The sequence below is a fragment of the Atractosteus spatula genome, chromosome 5 (genome assembly GCF_055471065.1).
Source record: "Atractosteus spatula isolate fAtrSpa1 chromosome 5, fAtrSpa1.hap1, whole genome shotgun sequence".
In the NCBI taxonomy this organism is placed as follows: domain Eukaryota; kingdom Metazoa; phylum Chordata; class Actinopteri; order Semionotiformes; family Lepisosteidae; genus Atractosteus; species Atractosteus spatula.
In genome coordinates this window covers 1,645,743-1,670,210 of record NC_142710.1, presented here as the reverse complement: position 1 = coordinate 1,670,210, position 24,468 = coordinate 1,645,743, and the positions used below count along the sequence as shown (strand labels likewise).

The window sequence follows — 24,468 nt, the reverse complement described above, 5'->3', positions numbered from 1 at the left end:
AGCAAATCCAGGAGCTGAGTCGTAGTCCGAAGGCGAAGGTAGGTCGAGATCCGGTAAAGGCACTGGTGGCGAGCAATCCAAAATGTGAGACAGAATCGTGGTCGAAAAGAGGGCTGCAGGGTCAAATCCAAAACAGGCAAAGATAGCAAACAATCCAAGGGGCGAGACGAGATCCGAAGTCCGAAGGCAAAAGGTGCAGGCAGAATTCCAGGAAGGCAAAAGGGGGGTAAGAACGCTAGGCAGAGCAACAAGTAGTGAACTCAATACCGAGCAACGGGAATCAGGTAAGAATGGTATAAATAACCCGGCGTGCCGCACGGTAGAGCAATTGCAGGTGTGTTAACTCGTGCGGCCCTGTGTGTGTTAATTGCAAGTGTGATTGTGCTCTCTGTGTGCTAATGTGCATGTGTGATTGTGCCCTGCGTGTGTGCTAATGTGCATGTGTGATTGTGATTTGTGTGAGTGTTAATGTACGTGTGATTGTGCCCTGCATGTGTGTTAATGTGCATCTGTGATTTGTGTGTGTTAATGTACGTGTGATTGTGCTCTGTGTGTGTGTGTTAATGTGCATGTGTGATTGTGCTCTGTGTGTGTGTTAATGTGCACGTGTGATTGTGCCCTGCGTGTGTTAATGTGCATGTGTGATTGTGCTCTGTGTGTGTGTTAATATACATGTGTGATTGTGCCCTGCATGTGTGTTAATGTGTATGTGTGATTGTGATTTGTGTGTGTTAATGTATGTGTGATTGTGCCCTGCATGTGTGTTAATGTATATGTGTGATTGTGATTTGGGTGAGTGTTAATGTACATGTGTGATTGTGTGATCACACAATGTGTGATTGTGCCCTGCGTGTGTTAATGTGCATGTGTGATTTGGCTCTGTGTGTGTGTTAATGTGCATGTGTGATTGTGCTCTGTGTGTGTGTTAATGTGCATGTGTGATTGTGATCTGTGTGAGAGTTAATGTACGTGTGATTGTGCCCTGCGGGTGTGTTAATATGCATGTGTGATTGTGATCTGTGTGAGTGTTAATGTACACGTATGATTGTGCCCTGCGTGTCTGTTAATGTGCATATGTGATTGTGCATGTATGATTGTGCTCTTGGCCTTGGTAGAAGCCTCAAACTCCACTGTTTTTCTTTATTCAGAACCTGGGTGTAGACTCCAGGGGAATTGGGCCTAGCACAGCCTGTCCCAGAGCTCACAATAGCAGCCAAGACCCACTGACAATCCTTCTTACAGACCAGTCAGAGTCTCCCTGCAGAGAGAGAATCTGCCCATACATTACTTCTGCTCCTTGATCACTGTTAACCTGCACTCATGAAGACAGTCACTAACTCAGTTCAGTCTCGGTGAGCCTTCAGGTGCTCTAGGTGTCTTCAGTCAGGAGCACAGACCCAGCAGTCTGATTCACCTGGCAACTGTCTGAGGGAATTAACTAAAAGTGTTTTATTATAAGTTTGTATTATATCTTGTTAACTATATATCATTTTACTAAATCCATCTCAGGATACCTGGTCTCAAAAGATAACATTGCCACATGATGTCTTTACACACAGCTGACATAGTTCTCAGGGAAATGACCAAGTGACCTCTCCTGGAACAAAGGCTCAATTCAGCAGAAGGGGCTCCTTGTCACGCAAACCAGCAGTAAAGAATATATATGTAATGGTCAGCTTTTTAGAATGACCATGTATAGCCACAATGCAAGCAGAGAGTCATGTGAGAATGTATCTTGTATTGTTTGTTCCACTATATAAAGGAGCACTGTAAACGCTGGTTTTTAAGTCTTGTGCCACACGACACAAGACTTCCATATGCATGAATATGAATAAAAATGACTTTCAACACACAAACACTCAGCTGATGCCGTTGTTTCTGGCACTACATGTCCTTCCCGCCCTGCCTGAACTTGGCACACACCGTGCTGTGGGCGGAGTGGTGGCTCTGTGGCTCAGGAGCTGTGCCTGTGGCTGGGAGGTTGCCAGTTCAAATCTCACAGCCGGCAGAGGAATCCTACTCTGTTGGGCTCCTGAGCAAGGCCCTTAACCCCAGCTGCTCCAGGGGTGCTGTATAAATGGCCGACCCTGCGCTCTGACCCCCAGCTTCTCTCCCTGTCTGTGTGTCTCATGGAGAGCAGGCTGGGGTCTGCGACAAGATAATTCCTAATGCAAGAAATAGTAAAGGGTTAATAAAGTGATAAAGTTAGTAAAGTGATTATGTCTTTCTGAGATTATATTAATGCTATCAGAGGTACCTAAACTGACCACTAGAGGGAGTCGGTGTCATTTCCACAAGCTCCAGGCAATTCCTGCTCTGCCTCTGACAGGTGCTGCTGTGAAACCCCCAAGGACAGTCTCTCCACAGAAGACAGAAGGGCAGGGCAGAGAGGGGAGAAACACACTGTGAATTACACCACGAAACAGAGCGCTTAAAAAAACAATCAGCAAGGAAGAATCTGAACAGCAAGGAGAGTCCTTAGATTTCTACTAGACCCATCTGAAAGAGCCAATATTTCCACTAGACCCATCCTGTGCCTGAGCTGAACTCCAACCCTCCAAGAGACACTACAGCATAGGGACCAGGATCCTACCGTTGTGTTCGTATTTTCACACGTGGAGGTTTTGTGATTATGGTCTGTATCGGGTACTTAACGAGAATGTCTTGTCTAGGGATATTGAAAACATCCGTCGCTTATCGGGGATCATCCTGGTCGAGCTGAGGGGTGCAATGTGGGACTGGGGGCGCACAATGGCTCTCCCAGTGGGTACAATGCCAGCTCTTCACAGGGCTGTAGCGAAAGGGCACAGTCTGGAGGTGCTCGTGTGTCAGTAACCTGCTGGCCTCTGCGGAGGGGGGGAGGAAGACAAACGTCCTAGAAAATAGCTGTTGAAACCTGGGGAGAGCAATCCAGCTCAGGAGCCAGGAACCTCAGAGGGAGCAGCAGTGCTAACTTTGAGGTTCACTGTGACCTACCACCATCACCAGATATCCAGACTCAACGCAGCAAAGCTCGCAGGCATGAGGCCTGATCTCTGTATCAGAGCTTCATTTACACACACTGCAGCAGGTGTCCCAACTGGGATCCTGATCTCTGTATCTGAACTGGAGGACTGGTTCTCCTGAACTACTGCTGGACACTGAGGACTGACCCCAACTACTGCTGGACACTGAGGACTGACCCTCCCCAACTACTGCTGGACACAGAGGACTGACCCTCCCCAACTACTGCTGGAGACTAGTCTTGGCTGTCGATGTCCCACAGTTGAAAAACAGACACCCTGCGTCGGACGGATTCGGGTTTCTTTTCCTACTGGTTCTCACTGAACTTTTTGGTCTGCAGAGACCATGACTTTCTGGACAGGAGGCTGGAGCTCAGCAGCACCCAGCAGCTCCAATTGATTTGCCACCATAATATTTGTAGTTCCCACCTAAAGCCTATAAGCCAGAACTACAAATACCAGGAAGCTGTGTGTGGAAACTGAGGGCCAAATGATAGTTTCACGGGGTTGAGTGCTCACAGCTGTTTTCCATTGGCCACCTGGATCTTGTGTATATAAGGGCTCTAGGGCTGCTTCTTTTGGACACTAGCAGTAGAGTGCAAACGCTCTTCCACTATGGGGAGTTCTGGGTGTTTTGAGCATCAGCTATTTCTTTATCATGCTGCTATAAAACGCATTTGCAGTTTTATAGTGTCTTTCAGCCTGAAGGATTCCAGTGCACACCAGGAATCCACATCCTCCCACACTGAACACACTGAAGTGCAGCCTTATCCAGGCCACACAGATCAGGAGCAGGAGACAGAAACTGCTGCACCAGGGGGATTAAGTGTGAATTTAAGGGAGGACAGACTGTGCATCCCAGAAGGAGGTTATTCATAACATGGGGGTGCACACCCCTACTCTTACTGATAGTGTCCCAGGATCTATTCTGACCGGCAGTCAGGACACCCCTACTCTTACTGACAGTGTCCTGGGATCTGTACTGACCAGTCAGGACACCCCTACTCTTAGTGACAGCGTCCAGGGATCCGGACTGACCGGCAGTCGGGACACCCCTACTCTTACTGACGGGGTCCAGAGATCTGGACTGACCATTGGTCAGGACACCCCTACTCTTACTGACAGTGTCCTGGGATCTGTACTGACCAGTCAGGACACCCCTACTCTTCCTGACAGTGTCCTGGGATCCGGACTGACCGGCAGTCAGGACACCCTTTACTCTTACTGACAGTGTCCTGGGATCTGGACTGACCAGCGGTCAGGACACCCCTACTCTTACTGACTGTGTCCTGGGGTCTGTACTGACCAGCAGTCTGGACACCACTACTCTTACTGACTGTTATGGTCGTTATCCCTCCTCTAGCGGGCGCTACTACCTTCTTTGGTATTTATTTTAGTTTTATAATCTCCAGCTGTGTCTCTTTTGTGTTATTTAAGCCGTAGTTCTGGGCCCAGCACTGGAAGACGGACCACCAGGCCATATTCTGAAACTAATGAAATAATCTCGTTTCTGCTCGGGAGGACAGTGCCCCCTGCAGGCTCCTCACTCTACTGCAGTACTGTAATACAACCAACCTAAATTGTTGTATTAATCCAAAATTCTTTATACCTGTGTATCTATGTAAATCTTTTTAGAAACAAATACACCACCATTATTGTGACTAACCATTTTCATTGAAGTGAAACAGTATATCTTAGCAACACCCTTCAATACAAGCGTTTACAAGAGAACATTGAGATGCACCATTTCTGAAATGAGTTATATCTTCACAGCACTGGACAACACATTCCAGAGGGAGATGCATTCACTGCCGTACAGAGTTGAAATGCCAATAAGGTCAGACCCCAGACCAACAGCTTGAATGTTTGGATTTTATTGAGCTGCCAAAAGAGAGACAATTATATCTGATCTCTCACAGCAAGCAGAGCAAAGCCAAGAGCACAGCCGCACCAGAGAGAGAGGAGATCCCAGAATATTCCCCAGTAATAAACACACAAGAGGGAGAGAGGAGGTAACAGTGGGAACAGTACAAAAGGTGACATTGACCGGTGATTCAATCAAATATCAGATTGAGCTAAGCCTGCAGTTTGCTGCGAGTCAGCCAGGGGGCGTTGTCCTCAGCAGGAGCCTCAGATCCCGCTGTGTTGCTTTATCCAGGCCCTGTAGCTGGAGACCCGGGTGAAGACTCCGGGGTATAGCGGGACGGCGCATTGCAGCCCGAAGCTGACGATCCCGGTCTGGAGCCAGGGGTTCCTCTTATTTTTCCGACAGACCAGGGGGCCCCCAGAGTCGCCCTGCAGAGAGAGAGAGAGATCGTGGAGAGTCAACGCTGAGAGGCTGAGGAGAGCGAGAGAGTGATCGATTTGTCACCTCCTTCATTGCCAAACCCCCAAACCCCAAGAATGAGCTGCACTGTTCTGGGACAATCAGGACAATCCAGGGAAAGACTCATCTACACCCACGCTATCGGGACAATCCAGGATCAGACCCATCAACACCCACACTATCGGGACAATCCAAGAACAGATTAATCTACATCCACACTATCGGGACGATCCAGGAACAGACCCATCTACACCCACAGTATCAGAACAATCCAGGGAAAGACTCATCTACATCCACACTATCGCGACAATCCAGGGACAGACTAATCTACATCCACACTATCGGGACGATCCAGGGACAGACTCATCTACATCAACACTATCGGGACAATCCAGGAACAGACTCATCTACAGTACAGCCTTGCTATCGGGACAATCCAGGGACAGACTCATCTACAGTACATCCACACTATCGGGACAATCCAGATTGACCCAGGAAAGGTACGGTATATGGGAATCAAGCAAACGCAACTTCGCCTTTCTAGTAAACCTACCTGACAGGTGCCCTTGCCTCCTGCCTCGTACCCGGCACACAGCATCTCTGGCAGGATGACGTAGTGATCCTTTGACATCTTCTGACACTCCAAGTTGTCCATGATGGGGAGCTGGACTTCCTGTAGGGTCCCAGGTTCAGAAAGAGAAACAGGAAGGCAAGGAAGACACTCAGAGACAGAGAGGAGAGTCTGATATCTCAGTCCGCATCTCCACATCTGATCACACGCACTTCAGCACCCTTCCTGACAGAACGTAAGGGGACAATCGTGGCTGAACTATGGTCAGAAAAGTAAACACCCTGGCGCCGAAACCTGGGTGGCACTGAAAGTGTGTGTGTGCAATTTTCCCAGTTCCGAAACCAGCAACATCTCCTACCAGAATTTCCAACGTTTCCCCAGCCTGTGGCCCAGCAGTCCCACTTGGCAGAGATGTTGTTGGAGGCCTTGGCCAGGGCGACGGGCTTGACGTACTGGTTTAAGGTTGCAGTCGCATTCAGCTCTATCAGGGCGACATCAGACCCTTCTGTAAGATCACTGTAGCTCTCATGCACGATGATCCTCTTCATTGAATACGTTTGCTGGTACTCAGTAGAATTCAACAGCTGATAGCCTCCCAGCGTGATACTTGTTTCCCACCAGTTCAAGGGGCTGCAAAGTAGGGGACAGCTGTTATAGTGGGAGACCTCTGAGGACAACAGGGTTGCCACTGTAGAGGTGCCATTGGACCATTAGGTGGTGTCCTTTCCACCTGACCAGTCTTTCCAAACCATTTCCCCATTATGGTGATAGAGAAAGCCATGAGGTACACTGTGTGAAATCGTAGTTCCAGGTCTTGGCTACTAAGTCATTACAGATCCTGCAGTGTCCTGACTGCCGGTCAGTACAGATCCCAGGACACTGTCAGCAAGAGTGGGGGTGTCCTGACTGGTCAGTACAGATCCCAGGACACCGTCAGTAAGTGTAGGGGTGTCCTGACTGCAGGTCAGTACAGACCCCAGGACACTGTCAGTAAGAGTAGGGGTGTCCTGGCTGCTGGTCAGTATAGATCTCAGGACACTGTCAGTAAGAGTAGGGGTGTCCTGACCGCTGGTCAGTACAGATACCGGGACACTGTCAGTAAGAGTAGAGATGAAAGGAACTATAAATGCAGGGAACTATGATATCGATGGTACTACAGGACCCTGCAGAAGATCTCAGTTCATGTAGGAGTAGACTGTATCACCAGCTTCTTATCACATATCTGTGCTGATGATACTCTGATATTATGTTCATACTAATTACATTTCAATGAAACACAAAATTTTGGTGTAATATTTGATTGGATTGGCTGTTGAGTCTTAAATGCTAATTACTGTAAAAACATAGTTCTTCCATCTCAGAAATGTCACTAGACTGCCTCCTCGCTGGGGAATTTAAAATCCACATGGAGCAAACTTGAAAATTTGGCAACCGGCATTCTGACCAGGTTACGTGCAAGTGTTCACATCACTCCTCTCTTGGAGCCCTTGGACTGGCTTCCTGTCAAGTTTCAGCTCGACTTCAAAATGCTCATGCTTGGCTATACAGCTCTGCACCTTAAGGCTATAAAGCTCTTCATGGCTTGGCACCTCTCTTGCTGTGATCCAGAGCTCCGGAAATCTATCCCAAAGGACATCAGATCAGAGAGCTGGCTACCCTGAATGCATTACATCGCGGCTCAAAACCTTTCTTTTAAAAAAAGCTGTTATTGAAATGGCGTGCGTGTCTGCTTCATTTTCTAATGATCATGGATTTTCTGATGAATTTCTAACTACTTGTGTTTCTTATGTGTGCTTGTTTTGTTTTGGCAGTAAAGTGCTTTGAGATGTTACTTTTAAAAGTGCTACGTAATGTAGCATACTAAGGTTTTTTATTATTATTATTGTAGTGCTTCCAGGTTCACATGAGTATGCACCCTCACCCCTCCCGCATCAAGTCGACCCCCCACCGCTGGGGGCTCAAACCTGGGCCTCTAACGTCACTCAACAAGGAACCAGCCAGCTGAGCTAAAGGGATTCTTATTATTTTTATTATTAATAACCCGCTGTGTTTGTGTTAATGGAGTTGAAATAAAGCAGTAGATACTTACAAATCCACACAGTGTGCTGCAGTGAGAACCCAGCGATCACTGATCAGGGTGCCATCACAGGAAACTCCCCTTCCACTGAGCATAACCAGCCTGAGATAAGCCATCCAGGGCCACTGTCCCTCCTTCGCATCCTGTCCACCCACAATGGAGCTTCTGGACAGAGGAGAGCTGGACACTGGAGAGAGAGAGAGGGGTTCATACAGACACACTGACTGACTGGACACTCCAGTACATTAACACTGCACTGAGACAGAGGGGTTCATACAGACACACTGACTGGACACTCCAGTACATTAACACTGCACTGAGAGAGAGGGGTTCATACAGACACACTGACTGGACACTCCAGTACATTAACACTGCACTGAGAGAGAGGGGTTCATACAGACACACTGACTGACTGGACACTCCAGTACATTAACACTGCACTGAGAGAGAGGGGTTCATACAGACACACTGACTGGACACTCCAGTACATTAACACTGTACCGAGAGAGAGGGGTTCATACAGACACACTGACTGGACACTCCAGTACATTAACACTGCACTGAGAGAGAGGGGTTCATACAGACACACTGACTGGACACTCCAGTACATTAACACTGCACTGAGAGAGAGGGGTTCATACAGACACACTGACTGGACAATCCAGTACATTAACACTGCACTGAGAGAGAGGGGTTCATACAGACACACTGACTGACTGGACACTCCAGTACATTAACACTGCACTGAGAGAGAGGGGTTCATACAGACACACTGACTGACTGGACACTCCAGTACATTAACACTGCACTATTTTGACTTGAAACAGGAAGACTAGTAGTAGTAGAGTAGTAGAGGAGTTTACTGCCATATGTACTTGTACATCTTATTCACTCTGATCTCCTGGGACATACACATCACACAGTACAGCAGATGACGCCACACGATATAGACACTAAGTACATTATGACATAATGAATTAATTTACCAGTACAAAAAAATGTGTAGTAGTGAAAGAAAAGACACATGTTAGACCAAGTAAAAAGTGAATAGTGCAGATGTGCATCAAGTCTGGGATGTTGCAGTCAGCTGTGGAGGATTTGTACTGCAGCAGAGTAGAAGCTGTTCTTGAGTCTAGCGTCTATGCTTTAATAGTGCGATACCACTTGCCAGAGCGCCGGGGGTGAACAGTCTGTGGCCGGGATGGGTGGGATCTTGAAGGATGGACTGAGCTCTACCGTAGCAGCGGATGGTGAGAATCTAACCGATTGATGGTAGAATTCACATTCTATAATCGTTGCCACAGCCATTTATACCCTCATCCCAGTACTCCCAGTGCTTGCTCAAACACGGTCAGGGCGCCTCTCGGTGAGACCGACAGATTTCCAGCTAAGTCCCAGTTGGTCTGATCTACAGCCCTGTTTCAGGCGATCGAACCTGCTGTGTCGCTGCTCTGACATGGAGCTCACCAGCGTCTGCTTCGCCGCTCGCGCTGGTTTCAGACTGTTTGATGGGGAGAGAAGACATGAGCATGAGCTGCAGCCCTTTCCCCCAGGGGGCGCACAAAGCTGGATGACAGAAACCTGCTGTCTAGGAGTCTTACTCAGCTCTTTGGCTTTTTCAATTGACCCCTTCAGGTGGAAAAGGTGTAAATTAGGAACTCAGCTTTAGACCAGCCAGAGCCTGCTGCCTGTGAACATGCGAGGTCATTGCAGGAGAAGTGAGCCATGAGCTTGGTCACTCCTTACCTTCATGTGTGTCCAGGATCAGGATCCAAAACAGCAGCTGCAGGACAAGTGTCTTCATCTCGCCGACTCCTCACAGGACACAGAGTACTGACCTTCCCAATCTTCTCACTGGACACTCAACACCGCAGATTGAGCTTCCCTGACTACTGCTGGACCCTGGACACAGAGGACTGACTACTGCTCCCACTGCACTGCAGGAATCTGGAGACCCTGCGCTTTATACAGATCCACCAGCACTGGTAGCCACTCCCCCCAGCAGACTGATATCTTCCCTCTCGCTGAGGAGGCAGAACTGAGAGCCGTATCTCAGCTGGACCCGATTGCATCTGTGCACGGTATCTGGACCCCAGAGGAGCTGACAGGGCCCGATCATATCTGCACCCAGAACCCGTGTCTGATGGTATTTGAGCTCGAAACGCTGACAGGGCCAGATGGTATCCAGCCCTGAAAAGTGCTGAAGGATGAAGATACAGACCCCCTGTACAATATCACCTCAGTAAGACTCTCCCTTGCCTTGGGATCTGTTTCAGGGCCAGATGGACATAGATCAGGAGTGGACACGGATGTTCAAGACTCCAGGTCAGCGGACAGGTGTCTGCTCTGTGGTGCTCTGTGTTGCTCTAAGGCACTGTGGGCCGCTGACTGTGAACCCGACAAGCCACCCTCAGTAAAGGCACAGCGCGCTGACTCTGGGAATCCAGCTCCAGGAGCTGGGTGTTTTCCGCAGGCTGGCAGAGTTTGCCGAAAGTAACATTGTGGGTCTTTAGGCCTGCCTTTTCCCTGGTTAGAGGTTCGATGTGTTGTGGAGGTAGAGAGCCGGCATGTGGTCACTCAGAGCCAAGTTCCTTCACTCATGCAACACAAGTAACGAGGTCTTAGGGAAGAGCTTGTTGCTCACACAGTAATGTAAGCGGTACGGCTCGAGAGAAAATAAATAATGCAGTTCTCCGTTCTTCTAGAGGAAGAAAAGATTGCACCTTAGCTGAGTAGCCATTGGTGATAATGCTACAGTGTTACAGCAAGATAAGTGAGAAGTTAGTTATGACACATTGTTTGAAAGAGATCTCGCAGTGGGGATGAAAGATTTCCTGTGTCTATTAGTACGACACCTGTAGGCACAGAGGCGTCTCCAAGATGGGAGGAGTGTGAACTGGCAGCAGAGGGGGTGAGAGACACAATCCATCACACACCTTGCTAACCTTGACTCCCTCTGCTTATAGTCGATATTTAAGGTGATTTGTTTGTCCCCAATCAATTTGCTGTTTATTTTGACTAATTTACTCAGCCTATTACTATCAATGGTACTTATCTTACCAACCCAGCAAAGTGAGACAGTATGTTAAACACTTTCAGTGAATTCTTTCAGGAGAAAGGCCTTAGGATGGTTCTATCTACCTTGAACTAGCTTAGTTTCCTTCGAAAAAAGAGCCTCTGTTGTTTTTATAAATGATGTCTCAGAATTTGTCCCAACTCAGAGTTTTGGGTATGACCAGTCCAAGTACTTGTAATCATTGACAATTCCTACAGTTTGACCATTAATTACACTAGGTTGGAGGGATGTTGCATTTTTTCCTAAAATCCTTGAACAGCTTAATTGTTTTTAAAACATTTAACTGCACAGAGCACTCATCCCACTGTTTAGTAACCTCATTTACAATTGGTCCATGATGGTTTTCTGTGTCCCTTATCAGGCTGACCAGGGCTGTGTCATAGGCAAGCGTAATGAAATGTCTGTTTGTGTGTTTGCTTTTACAACCATCAGTGTGCGAAATGGACAGTGAGGGGGACAAAATACAGCCCAGATAACCAGTTCCCCAATCTGACCTGTTGAGTCCTGTTTGTTAAAAGGTTAAGGACCCATCTTATCACGTTACTGTTTAGCCTGAAGTTGTCTGAGAGTATCTGTGCAAGCAACCATTGTTGTATTGCATTAAAAGCAGAGGAAAAGTCAACAAATAATGTCCCTAGAACTGACCTTACTTGATCAGGATACTGGTAGACCAGATTTAACAATGTGTGTCGTCTACACCTTTGCAAAAAAATAGGCAAAAGTGCTCTTTCCCTTGTTCCAAATCACTAAATCGTTCGGACCCGGTGCCGTTTAAATAAATTCTCCCGCGTTTCTGAACGTCATTTCGCAGCCGAAAGCCGGTAACAAGGCGTATTGCTTGTGCCTTGTGCCCTATGAGAGCGCTTTCCCAGCCTTCAGAAACCGAATAAAGCCGAGAGAACCGACTCTATAGGAGTTCGCATTGCCCGAGGAGGAGCTGTGACGATACCAGAGGACTGACGACGGCGCAGGTGGAAACACGTTTTCTAAACGTACTTCTAAAGGGAAAGACAATACAAGCCGCAACCCGCAGCAGTAGTAGCCGTAAGAGGAAGTGTCTCCTGACAGCAAGTAAACAGTAAACGAAGCTCACGACGGACAGCAAGTATCCTCTCCTCGTTAGTATAGTGGTGAGTATCCCCGCCTGTCACGCGGGAGACCGGGGTTCGATTCCCTGACGGGGAGGTACATAGTTTTCCTCCCATTCTCAGAGGGAGAAAACTTACACCATTTTCCTTTTCCTCTTCCACACGGGCAGCCCGTCACCTATTAAAAGCGTTTCGAAAATATGTTTGTCTAGGAACATATTCCGTTACTGTGTTCTTTTCATTTGCACTCGTAACAAATCATCAGGAAAAGGAGACACTGTCAGAAGTGGGATTCGAACCCACACCTCCAGGGGAGACTGCGACCTGAACGCAGCGCCTTAGACCGCTCGGCCATCCTGACGTGCTGCTTCACCACATCTGTGATCTGAAGGCACTGCGCTCCTGTTTACTGCGGGTTTCGTTTGTGGAAGAAGAAAAATGAAGTGTAACATTTTTTTATTCGTCACGTCAATGAAACAGAAAAAAAGGGACCACCCCAAATGGGACTCGAACCCACAATCCCTGGCTTAGGAGGCCAGTGCCTTATCCATTAGGCCACTGGGGCTCGGCAAGAAGGCTTTTGCTCTTTTGTGTTCTGCGCGGGGACTGGAGAGGCGGGTATGTCCCGGGTGTTAAAGACCGCAATCACTGTCAGTTCCACTAGAGGGCAGCAGAGCACAGTTCCTACATTATTCTCCATAAGAGAAGCGAGCCGTCTTTGGGGAGAAAGTTAAGGAGAGTGCGATGCATTTTTTGACAGTTGGAAAGACTGCCCCCACACTGTCATTCCCAGCAGCTAAGTTACAGAACAGGGTTTCACTCCTCCTGTGAGCTTCATTCTTTTCAGTGAGCTCATCGCTTGTGGAAATCCCACCACCTTTCCTCGCTTTTAAATCTTTGAACAGACCCCTCTCCGCCAGAACGTGTGTGTGAGTCCGACACGGCTCTCGTTTATCAGCTGTACGTAGCATAATACATTTCACCGTGGAAATAAAGATCAAACGGTTTTGGGAAAAAGAAAAGGGAGCTCCGTGGCCCGTACGGGGATCGAACCCACGACCTTGGCGTTATTAGCACCACGCTCTAACCAACTGAGCTAACCGGCCCCGAATGGTGAGAATCTAACGGATTGATGGTAAAATTCACGTTCTATAATCGTTGCCACAGCCCTTTATACCCTTTGTAGTGCACCTTAGTCACGCCTCCACAAGCGTTTCCACACCCCACCCTCATCCCAGTACTCCCAGTGCTTGCTCAAACACGGTCAGGGCGCCTCTCGGTGAGACCGACAGATTTCCAGCTAGGTCCCAGTCGGTCTGATCTACAGCCCTGTTTCAGGCGATCGAACCTGCTGTGTCGCTGCTCTGACATGGAGCTCACCAGCGTCCACTTCGCCGCTCGCGCTGGTTTCAGACTGTTTGATGGGGAGAGAAGTCATGAGCTGCAGCCCTTTCCCCCAGGGGGCGCACAAAGCCGGATAACAGAAACCTGCTGTCTAGGAGTCTTACTCAGCCTCTTGGCTTTTTCAATTGACCCTTTCATGTGGAAAAGGTATAAATTAGGAACTCAGCTTTAAACCAGCCAGAGCCTGCTGCCTGTGAACATGCGAGGTCATTGCAGGAGAAGTGAGCCATGAGCTTGGTCACTCCTTACCTTCACACATGTCCAGGATCAGGATCCAAAACAGCAGCTGCAGGACTAGTGTCTTCATCTTGCTGACCCCTCACAGGACACAGAGGACTGACCTTCCCAAGCTTCTCACTGGACACTCAACACCGCAGATTGAGCTTCCCTGACTACTGCTGGACCCTGGACACAGAGGACTGACTGCTGCTCTCACTGCACTGCAGGTATCTGGAGACCCTGAGCTTTATACAGATCCACCAGCACTGGTAGCCACTCCCCCCAGCAGACTGGCATCTTCCCTCTCGCTGAGGAGGCAGAACTGAGAGCCGTATCTCAGCTGGACCCGATTGCATCTGTGCACGGTATCTGGACCCCAGATGAGCTGACAGGGCCCGATCATATCTGCACCCAGAACCCGTGTCTGATGGTATTTGGGCTCGAAACGCTGACAGGGCCAGATGGTATCCAGCCCTGAAAAGTGCTGAAGGATGAAGATACAGACCCCCTGTGCAATAACACCTCAGTAAGACTCTCCCTTGCCTTGGGATCTGTTTCAGGGCCAGATGGACATAGATCAGGAGTGGACACGGATGTTCAAGACTCCAGGTCAGCGGACAGGTGTCTGCTCTGTGGTGCTCTGTGTTGCTCTAAGGCACTGTGGGCCGCTGACTGTGAACCCGACAAGCCACCCTCAGTAAAGGCACAGCGCGCTGACTCTGGGAATCCAGCTCCAGGAGCTGGGTGTTTTCCGCAGGCTGGCAGAGTTTGCCGAAAGTAACATTGTGGGTCTTTAGGCCTGCCTTTTCCCTGGTTAGAGGTTCGATGTGTTGTGGAGGTAGAGAGCCGGCGTGTGGTCGCTCAGAGCCAAGTTCCTTCACTCATGCAACACAAGTAACGAGGTCTTAGGGAAGAGCTTGTTGCTCACACGGTAATGTAAGCGGTACGGCTCGAGAGAAAATAAATAATGCAGTTCTCCGTTCTTCTAGAGGAAGAAAAGATTGCACCTTAGCTGAGTAGCCATTGGTGATAATGCTACAGTGTTACAGCAAGATAAGTGAGAAGTTAGTTATGACACATTGTTTGAAAGAGATCTCGCAGTGGGGATGAAAGATTTCCTGTGTCTATTAGTACGACACCTGTAGGCACAGAGGCGTCTCCACGATGGGAGGAGTGTGAACTGGCAGCAGAGGGGGTGAGAGACACAATCCATCACACACCTTGCTAACCTTGACTCCCTCTGCTTATAGTCGATATTTAAGGTGATTTGTTTGTCCCCAATCAATTTGCTGTTTATTTTGACTAATTTACTCAGCCTATTACTATCAATGGTACTTATCTTACCAACCCAGCAAAGTGAGACAGTATGTTAAACACTTTCAGTGAATTCTTTCAGGAGAAAGGCCTTAGGATGGTTCTATCTACCTTGAACTAGCTTAGTTTCCTTCGAAAAAAGAGCCTCTGTTGTTTTTATAAATGATGTCTCAGAATTTGTCCCAACTCAGAGTTTTGGGTATGACCAGTCCAAGTACTTGTAATCATTGACAATTCCTACAGTTTGACCATTAATTACACTAGGTTGGAGGGATGTTGCATTTTTTCCTAAAATCCTTGAACAGCTTAATTGTTTTTAAAACATTTAACTGCACAGAGCACTCATCCCACTGTTTAGTAACCTCATTTACAATTGGTCCATGATGGTTTTCTGTGTCCCTTATCAGGCTGACCAGGGCTGTGTCATAGGCAAGCGTAATGAAATGTCTGTTTGTGTGTTTGCTTTTACAACCATCAGTGTGCGAAATGGACAGTGAGGGGGACAAAATACAGCCCAGATAACCAGTTCCCCAATCTGACCTGTTGAGTCCTGTTTGTTAAAAGGTTAAGGACCCATCTTATCACGTTACTGTTTAGCCTGAAGTTGTCTGAGAGTATCTGTGCAAGCAACCATTGTTGTATTGCATTAAAAGCAGAGGAAAAGTCAACAAATAATGTCCCTAGAACTGACCTTACTTGATCAGGATACTGGTAGACCAGATTTAACAATGTGTGTCGTCTACACCTTTGCAAAAAAATAGGCAAAAGTGCTCTTTCCCTTGTTCCAAATCACTAAATCGTTCGGACCCGGTGCCGTTTAAATAAATTCTCCCGCGTTTCTGAACGTCATTTCGCAGCCGAAAGCCGGTAACAAGGCGTATTGCTTGTGCCTTGTGCCCTATGAGAGCGCTTTCCCAGCCTTCAGAAACCGAATAAAGCCGAGAGAACCGACTCTATAGGAGTTCGCATTGCCCGAGGAGGAGCTGTGACGATACCAGAGGACTGACGACGGCGCAGGTGGAAACACGTTTTCTAAACGTACTTCTAAAGGGAAAGACAATACAAGCCGCAACCCGCAGCAGTAGTAGCCGTAAGAGGAAGTGTCTCCTGACAGCAAGTAAACAGTAAACGAAGCTCACGATGGACAGCAAGTATCCTCTCCTCGTTAGTATAGTGGTGAGTATCCCCGCCTGTCACGCGGGAGACCGGGGTTCGATTCCCCGACGGGGAGGTACATAGTTTTCCTCCCATTCTCAGAGGGAGAAAACTTACATCATTTTCCTTTTCCTCTTCCACACGGGCAGCCCGTCACCTATTAAAAGCGTTTCGAAAATATGTTTGTCTAGGAACATATTCCGTTACTGTGTTCTTTTCATTTGCACTCGTAACAAATCATCAGGAAAAGGAGAAACTGTCAGAAGTGGGATTCGAACCCACGCCTCCAGGGGAGACTGCGACCTGAACGCAGCGCCTTAGACCGCTCGGCCATCCTGACGTGCTGCGTCACCACATCTGTGATCTGAAGGCACCGCGCTCCTGTTTACTGCGGGTTTCGTTTGTGGAAGAAGAAAAATGAAGTGTAACATTTTTTTATTCGTCACGTCAATGAAACAGAAAAAAAGTGGCCACCCCAAATGGGACTCGAACCCACAATCCCTGGCTTAGGAGGCCAGTGCCTTATCCATTAGGCCACTGGGGCTCGGCAAGAAGGCTTTTGCTCTTTTGTGTTCTGCGCGGGGACTGGAGAGGCGGGTATGTCCCGGGTGTTAAAGACCGCAATCACTGTCAGTTCCACTAGAGGGCAGCAGAGCACAGTTCCTACATTATTCTCCATAAGAGAAGCGAGCCGTCTTTGGGGAGAAAGTTAAGGAGAGTGCGATGCATTTTTTGACAGTTGGAAAGACTGCCCCCACACTGTCATTCCCAGCAGCTAAGTTACAGAACAGGGTTTCACTCCTCCTGTGAGCTTCATTCTTTTCAGTGAGCTCATCGCTTGTGGAAATCCCACCACCTTTCCTCGCTTTTAAATCTTTGAACAGACCCCTCTCCGCCAGAACGTGTGTGTGAGTCCGACACGGCTCTCGTTTATCAGCTGTACGTAGCATAATACATTTCACCGTGGAAATAAAGATCAAACGGTTTTGGGAAAAAGAAAAGGGAGCTCCGTGGCCCGTACGGGGATCGAACCCGCGACCTTGGCGTTATTAGCACCACGCTCTAACCAACTGAGCTAACCGGCCCCGGATGCTGAGAACCTAACGGATTGATGGTAAAATTCACGTTCTATAATCGTTGCCACAGCCCTTTATACCCTTTGTAGTGCACCTTAGTCACGCCTCCACAAGCGTTTCCACACCCCACCCTCATCCCAGTACTCCCAGTGCTTGCTCAAACACGGTCAGGGCGCCTCTCGGTGAGACCGACAGATTTCCAGCTAGGTCCCAGTCGGTCTGATCTACAGCCCTGTTTCAGGCGATCGAACCTGCTGTGTCGCTGCTCTGACATGGAGCTCACCAGCGTCCACTTCGCCGCTCGCGCTGGTTTCAGACTGTTTGATGGGGAGAGAAGTCATGAGCTGCAGCCCTTTCCCCCAGGGGGCGCACAAAGCCGGATAACAGAAACCTGCTGTCTAGGAGTCTTACTCAGCCTCTTGGCTTTTTCAATTGACCCTTTCATGTGGAAAAGGTATAAATTAGGAACTCAGCTTTAAACCAGCCAGAGCCTGCTGCCTGTGAACATGCGAGATCATTGCAGGAGAAGTGAGCCATGAGCTTGGTCACTCCTTACCTTCACACATGTCCAGGATCAGGATCCAAAACAGCAGCTGCAGGACTAGTGTCTTCATCTTGCTGACCCCTCACAGGACACAGAGGACTGACCTTCCCAAGCTTCTCACTGGACACTCAACACCGCAGATTGAGCTTCCCTGACTACTGCTGGACCCTGGACACAGAGGACTGACTGCTGCTCTCACTGCACTGCAGGTATCTGGAGACCCTGAGCTTTATACAGATCCACCAGCACTGGTAGCCACTCCCCCCAGCAGACTGGCATCTTCCCTCTCGCTGAGGAGGCAGAACTGAGAGCCGTATCTCAGCTGGACCCGATTGCATCTGTGCACGGTATCTGGACCCCAGAGGAGCTGACAGGGCCCGATCATATCTGCACCCAGAACCCGTGTCTGATGGTATTTGGGCTCGAAACGCTGACAGGGCCAGATGGTATCCAGCCCTGAAAAGTGCTGAAGGATGAAGATACAGACCCCCTGTGCAATAACACCTCAGTAAGACTCTCCCTTGCCTTGGGATCTGTTTCAGGGCCAGATGGACATAGATCAGGAGTGGACACGGATGTTCAAGACTCCAGGTCAGCGGACAGGTGTCTGCTCTGTGGTGCTCTGTGTTGCTCTAAGGCACTGTGGGCCGCTGACTGTGAACCCGACAAGCCACCCTCAGTAAAGGCACAGCGCACTGACTCTGGGAATCCAGCTCCAGGAGCTGGGTGTTTTCCGCAGGCTGGCAGAGTTTGCCGAAAGTAACATTGTGGGTCTTTAGGCCTGCCTTTTCCCTGGTTAGAGGTTCGATGTGTTGTGGAGGTAGAGAGCCGGCGTGTGGTCGCTCAGAGCCAAGTTCCTTCACTCATGCAACACAAGTAACGAGGTCTTAGGGAAGAGCTTGTTGCTCACACAGTAATGTAAGCGGTACGGCTCGAGAGAAAATAAATAATGCAGTTCTCCGTTCTTCTAGAGGAAGAAAAGATTGCACCTTAGCTGAGTAGCCATTGGTGATAATGCTACAGTGTTACAGCAAGATAAGTGAGAAGTTAGTTATGACACATTGTTTGAAAGAGATCTCGCAGTGGGGATGAAAGATTTCCTGTGTCTATTAGTACGACACCTGTAGGCACAGAGGCGTCTCCAAGATGGGAGGAGTGTGAACTGGCAGCAGAGGGGGTGAGAGACACAATCCATCACACACCTTGCTAACCTTGACTCCCTCTGCTTATAGTCGATATTTAAGGTGATTTGTTTGTCCCCAATCAATTTGCTGTTTATTTTGACTAATTTACTCAGCCTATTACTATCAATGGTACTTATCTTACCAACCCAGCAAAGTGAGACAGTATGTTAAACACTTTCAGTGAATTCTTTCAGGAGAAAGGCCTTAGGATGGTTCTATCTACCTTGAACTAGCTTAGTTTCCTTCGAAAAAAGAGCCTCTGTTGTTTTTATAAATGATGTCTCAGAATTTGTCCCAACTCAGAGTTTTGGGTATGACCAGTCCAAGTACTTGTAATCATTGACAATTCCTACAGTTTGACCATTAATTACACTAGGTTGGAGGGATGTTGCATTTTTTCCTAAAATCCTTGAACAGCTTAATTGTTTTTAAAACATTTAACTGCACAGAGCACTCATCCCACTGTTTAGTAACCTCATTTACAATTGGTCCATGATGGTTTTCTGTGTCCCTTATCAGGCTGACCAGGGCTGTGTCATAGGCAAGCGTAATGAAATGTCTGTTTGTGTGTTTGCTTTTACAACCATCAGTGTGCGAAATGGACAGTGAGGGGGACAAAATACAGCCCAGATAACCAGTTCCCCAATCTGACCTGTTGAGTCCTGTTTGTTAAAAGGTTAAGGACCCATCTTATCACGTTACTGTTTAGCCTGAAGTTGTCTGAGAGTATCTGTGCAAGCAACCATTGTTGTATTGCATTAAAAGCAGAGGAAAAGTCAACAAATAATGTCCCTAGAACTGACCTTACTTGATCAGGATACTGGTAGACCAGATTTAACAATGTGTGTCGTCTACACCTTTGCAAAAAAATAGGCAAAAGTGCTCTTTCCCTTGTTCCAAATCACTAAATCGTTCGGACCCGGTGCCGTTTAAATAAATTCTCCCGCGTTTCTGAACGTCATTTCGCAGCCGAAAGCCGGTAACAAGGCGTATTGCTTGTGCCTTGTGCCCTATGAGAGCGCTTTCCCAGCCTTCAGAAACCGAATAAAGCCGAGAGAACCGACTCTATAGGAGTTCGCATTGCCCGAGGAGGAGCTGTGACGATACCAGAGGACTGACGACGGCGCAGGTGGAAACACGTTTTCTAAACGTACTTCTAAAGGGAAAGACAATACAAGCCGCAACCCGCAGCAGTAGTAGCCGTAAGAGGAAGTGTCTCCTGACAGCAAGTAAACAGTAAACGAAGCTCACGACGGACAGTAAGTATCCTCTCCTCGTTAGTATAGTGGTGAGTATCCCCGCCTGTCACGCGGGAGACCGGGGTTCGATTCCCCGACGGGGAGGTATATAGTTTTCCTCCCATTCTCAGAGGGAGAAAACTTACATCATTTTCCTTTTCCTCTTCCACACGGGCAGCCCGTCACCTATTAAAAGCGTTTCGAAAATATGTTTGTCTAGGAACATATTCCGTTACTGTGTTCTTTTCATTTGGACTCGTAACAAATCATCAGGAAAAGGAGACACTGTCAGAAGTGGGATTCGAACCCACGCCTCCAGGGGAGACTGCGACCTGAGCGCAGCGCCTTAGACCGCTCGGCCATCCTGACGTGCTGCTTCACCACATCTGTGATCTGAAGGCACCGCGCTCCTGTTTACTGCGGGTTTCGTTTGTGGAAGAAGAAAAATGAAGTGTAACATTTTTTTATTCGTCACGTCAATGAAACAGAAAAAAAGTGACCACCCCAAATGGGACTCGAACCCACAATCCCTGGCTTAGGAGGCCAGTGCCTTATCCATTAGGCCACTGGGGCTCGGCAAGAAGGCTTTTGCTCTTTTGTGTTCTGCGCGGGGACTGGAGAGGCGGGTATGTCCCGGGTGTTAAAGACCGCAATCACTGTCAGTTCCACTAGAGGGCAGCAGAGCACAGTTCCTACATTATTCTCCATAAGAGAAGCGAGCCGTCTTTGGGGAGAAAGTTAAGGAGAGTGCGATGCATTTTTTGACAGTTGGAAAGACTGCCCCCACACTGTCATTCCCAGCAGCTAAGTTACAGAACAGGGTTTCACTCCTCCTGTGAGCTTCATTCTTTTCAGTGAGCTCATCGCTTGTGGAAATCCCACCACCTTTCCTCGCTTTTAAATCTTTGAACAGACCCCTCTCCGCCAGAACGTGTGTGTGAGTCCGACACGGCTCTCGTTTATCAGCTGTACGTAGCATAATACATTTCACCGTGGAAATAAAGATCAAACGGTTTTGGGAAAAAGAAAAGGGAGCACCGTGGCCCGTACGGGGATCGAACCCGCGACCTTGGCGTTATTAGCACCACGCTCTAACCAACTGAGCTAACCGGCCCTGGATGCTGATAAGCTAACGGATTGATGGTAAAATTCACGTTCTATAATCGTTGCCACAGCCCTTTATACCCTTTGTAGTGCACCTTAGTCACGCCTCCACAAGCGTTTCCACACCCCACCCTCATCCCAGTACTCCCAGTGCTTGCTCAAACACGGTCAGGGCGCCTCTCGGTGAGACCGACAGATTTCCAGCTAGGTCCCAGTCGGTCTGATCTACAGCCCTGTTTCAGGCGATCGAACCTGCTGTGTCGCTGCTCTGACATGGAGCTCACCAGCGTCCGCTTCACCGCTCGCGCTGGTTTCAGACTGTTTGATGGGGAGAGAAGTCATGAGCTGCAGCCCTTTCCCCCAGGGGGCGCACAAAGCCGGATAACAGAAACCTGCTGTCTAGGAGTCTTACTCAGCCTCTTGGCTTTTTCAATTGACCCTTTCATGTGGAAAAGGTATAAATTAGGAACTCAGCTTTAAACCAGCCAGAGCCTGCTGCCTGTGAACATGCGAGATCATTGCAGGAGAAGTGAGCCATGAGCTTGGTCACTCCTTACCTTCACACGTGTCCAGGATCAGGATCCAAAACAGCAGCTGCAGGACTAGTGTCTTCATCTTGCTGACCCCTCACAGGACACAGAGGACTGACCTTCCCCAGCTTCTCACTGGACACTCAACACCGCAGATTGAGCTTCCCTGACTACTGCTGGACCCTGGACACAGAGGACTGACTGCTGCTCTCACTGCACTGCAGGTATCTGGAGACCCTGAGCTTTATACAGATCCACCAGCACTGGTAGCCACTCCCCCCAGCAGACTGGCATCTTCCCTCTCGCTGAGGAGGCAGAACTGAGAGCCGTATCTCAGCTGGACCCGATTGCATCTGTGCACGGTATCTGGACCCCAGAGGAGCTGACAGGGCCCGATCATATCTGCACCCAGAACCCGTGTCTGATGGTATTTGGGCTCGAAACGCTGACAGGGCCAGATGGTATCCAGCCCTGAAAAGTGCTGAAGGATGAAGATACAGACCCCCTGTGCAATAACACCTCAGTAAGACTCTCCCTTGCCTTGGGATCTGTTTCAGGGCCAGATGGACATAGATCAGGAGTGGACACGGATGTTCAAGACTCCAGGTCAGCGGACAGGTGTCTGCTCTGTGGTGCTCTGTGTTGCTCTAAGGCACTGTGGGCCGCTGACTGTGAACCCGACAAGCCACCCTCAGTAAAGGCACAGCGCGCTGACTCTGGGAATCCAGCTCCAGGAGCTGGGTGTTTTCCGCAGGCTGGCAGAGTTTGCCGAAAGTAACATTGTGGGTCTTTAGGCCTGCCTTTTCCCTGGTTAGAGGTTCGATGTGTTGTGGAGGTAGAGAGCCGGCGTGTGGTCGCTCAGAGCCAAGTTCCTTCACTCATGCAACACAAGTAACGAGGTCTTAGGGAAGAGCTTGTTGCTCACACAGTAATGTAAGCGGTACGGCTCGAGAGAAAATAAATAATGCAGTTCTCCGTTCTTCTAGAGGAAGAAAAGATTGCACCTTAGCTGAGTAGCCATTGGTGATAATGCTACAGTGTTACAGCAAGATAAGTGAGAAGTTAGTTATGACACATTGTTTGAAAGAGATCTCGCAGTGGGGATGAAAGATTTCCTGTGTCTATTAGTACGACACCTGTAGGCACAGAGGTGTCTCCAAGATGGGAGGAGTGTGAACTGGCAGCAGAGGGGGTGAGAGACACAATCCATCACACACCTTGCTAACCTTGACTCCCTCTGCTTATAGTCGATTTTTAAGGTGATTTGTTTGTCCCCAATCAATTTGCTGTTTATTTTGACTAATTTACTCAGCCTATTACTATCAATGGTACTTATCTTACCAACCCAGCAAAGTGAGACAGTATGTTAAACACTTTCAGTGAATTCTTTCAGGAGAAAGGCCTTAGGATGGTTCTATCTACCTTGAACTAGCTTAGTTTCCTTCGAAAAAAGAGCCTCTGTTGTTTTTATAAATGATGTCTCAGAATTTGTCCCAACTCAGAGTTTTGGGTATGACCAGTCCAAGTACTTGTAATCATTGACAATTCCTACAGTTTGACCATTAATTACACTAGGTTGGAGGGATGTTGCATTTTTTCCTAAAATCCTTGAACAGCTTAATTGTTTTTAAAACATTTAACTGCACAGAGCACTCATCCCACTGTTTAGTAACCTCATTTACAATTGGTCCATGATGGTTTTCTGTGTCCCTTATCAGGCTGACCAGGGCTGTGTCATAGGCAAGCGTAATGAAATGTCTGTTTGTGTGTTTGCTTTTACAACCATCAGTGTGCGAAATGGACAGTGAGGGGGACAAAATACAGCCCAGATAACCAGTTCCCCAATCTGACCTGTTGAGTCCTGTTTGTTAAAAGGTTAAGGACCCATCTTATCACGTTACTGTTTAGCCTGAAGTTGTCTGAGAGTATCTGTGCAAGCAACCATTGTTGTATTGCATTAAAAGCAGAGGAAAAGTCAACAAATAATGTCCCTAGAACTGACCTTACTTGATCAGGATACTGGTAGACCAGATTTAACAATGTGTGTCGTCTACACCTTTGCAAAAAAATAGGCAAAAGTGCTCTTTCCCTTGTTCCAAATCACTAAATCGTTCGGACCCGGTGCCGTTTAAATAAATTCTCCCGCGTTTCTGAACGTCATTTCGCAGCCGAAAGCCGGTAACAAGGCGTATTGCTTGTGCCTTGTGCCCTATGAGAGCGCTTTCCCAGCCTTCAGAAACCGAATAAAGCCGAGAGAACCGACTCTATAGGAGTTCGCATTGCCCGAGGAGGAGCTGTGACGATACCAGAGGACTGACGACGGCGCAGGTGGAAACACGTTTTCTAAACGTACTTCTAAAGGGAAAGACAATACAAGCCGCAACCCGCAGCAGTAGTAGCCGTAAGAGGAAGTGTCTCCTGACAGCAAGTAAACAGTAAACGAAGCTCACGACGGACAGTAAGTATCCTCTCCTCGTTAGTATAGTGGTGAGTATCCCCGCCTGTCACGCGGGAGACCGGGGTTCGATTCCCCGACGGGGAGGTACATAGTTTTCCTCCC

At 48.4% G+C, this 24,468-nt stretch overlaps 1 protein-coding gene and 13 non-coding genes across 14 annotated transcripts; 4 read left to right on the top strand and 10 right to left on the bottom strand.

Annotated features, from left to right (window-relative positions):
- Window positions 1-5,114: 5,114 nt before the first annotated feature.
- LOC148833305 (serine protease 33-like) lies at window positions 5,115-9,780 on the bottom strand. The gene is made up of 6 exons (XM_088917974.1): window positions 9,723-9,780; window positions 9,444-9,518; window positions 7,989-8,163; window positions 6,261-6,529; window positions 5,882-6,033; window positions 5,115-5,297 (listed from the first exon to the last, which is right to left on the bottom strand). Exons 1-6 carry the CDS (start codon window positions 9,778-9,780, stop codon window positions 5,133-5,135), a joined length of 894 nt encoding a protein of 297 aa, XP_088774100.1. The 3' UTR covers window positions 5,115-5,132.
- Window positions 9,781-12,165: 2,385 nt separating this feature from the next.
- Window positions 12,166-12,237, top strand: trnad-guc (transfer RNA aspartic acid (anticodon GUC)). The gene has a single exon. It is a non-coding gene; the product is annotated as a tRNA-Asp (tRNA).
- A 181-nt stretch (window positions 12,238-12,418) lies between these two features.
- On the bottom strand, window positions 12,419-12,501 carry trnal-cag (transfer RNA leucine (anticodon CAG)). The gene has a single exon. It is a non-coding gene; the product is annotated as a tRNA-Leu (tRNA).
- A 131-nt stretch (window positions 12,502-12,632) lies between these two features.
- On the bottom strand, window positions 12,633-12,705 carry trnar-ccu (transfer RNA arginine (anticodon CCU)). The gene has a single exon. It is a non-coding gene; the product is annotated as a tRNA-Arg (tRNA).
- Window positions 12,706-13,172: 467 nt separating this feature from the next.
- trnai-aau (transfer RNA isoleucine (anticodon AAU)) lies at window positions 13,173-13,246 on the bottom strand. Its single transcript has one exon. It is a non-coding gene; the product is annotated as a tRNA-Ile (tRNA).
- Window positions 13,247-16,236: 2,990 nt separating this feature from the next.
- Window positions 16,237-16,308, top strand: trnad-guc (transfer RNA aspartic acid (anticodon GUC)). The gene has a single exon. It is a non-coding gene; the product is annotated as a tRNA-Asp (tRNA).
- A 181-nt stretch (window positions 16,309-16,489) lies between these two features.
- Window positions 16,490-16,572, bottom strand: trnal-cag (transfer RNA leucine (anticodon CAG)). Its single transcript has one exon. It is a non-coding gene; the product is annotated as a tRNA-Leu (tRNA).
- Window positions 16,573-16,703: 131 nt separating this feature from the next.
- trnar-ccu (transfer RNA arginine (anticodon CCU)) lies at window positions 16,704-16,776 on the bottom strand. The gene has a single exon. It is a non-coding gene; the product is annotated as a tRNA-Arg (tRNA).
- Window positions 16,777-17,243: 467 nt separating this feature from the next.
- On the bottom strand, window positions 17,244-17,317 carry trnai-aau (transfer RNA isoleucine (anticodon AAU)). Its single transcript has one exon. It is a non-coding gene; the product is annotated as a tRNA-Ile (tRNA).
- A 2,990-nt stretch (window positions 17,318-20,307) lies between these two features.
- On the top strand, window positions 20,308-20,379 carry trnad-guc (transfer RNA aspartic acid (anticodon GUC)). Its single transcript has one exon. It is a non-coding gene; the product is annotated as a tRNA-Asp (tRNA).
- A 181-nt stretch (window positions 20,380-20,560) lies between these two features.
- trnal-cag (transfer RNA leucine (anticodon CAG)) lies at window positions 20,561-20,643 on the bottom strand. The gene has a single exon. It is a non-coding gene; the product is annotated as a tRNA-Leu (tRNA).
- A 131-nt stretch (window positions 20,644-20,774) lies between these two features.
- Window positions 20,775-20,847, bottom strand: trnar-ccu (transfer RNA arginine (anticodon CCU)). The gene has a single exon. It is a non-coding gene; the product is annotated as a tRNA-Arg (tRNA).
- A 467-nt stretch (window positions 20,848-21,314) lies between these two features.
- On the bottom strand, window positions 21,315-21,388 carry trnai-aau (transfer RNA isoleucine (anticodon AAU)). Its single transcript has one exon. It is a non-coding gene; the product is annotated as a tRNA-Ile (tRNA).
- A 2,990-nt stretch (window positions 21,389-24,378) lies between these two features.
- Window positions 24,379-24,450, top strand: trnad-guc (transfer RNA aspartic acid (anticodon GUC)). The gene has a single exon. It is a non-coding gene; the product is annotated as a tRNA-Asp (tRNA).
- The last annotated feature ends 18 nt before the right edge of the window (window positions 24,451-24,468 follow it).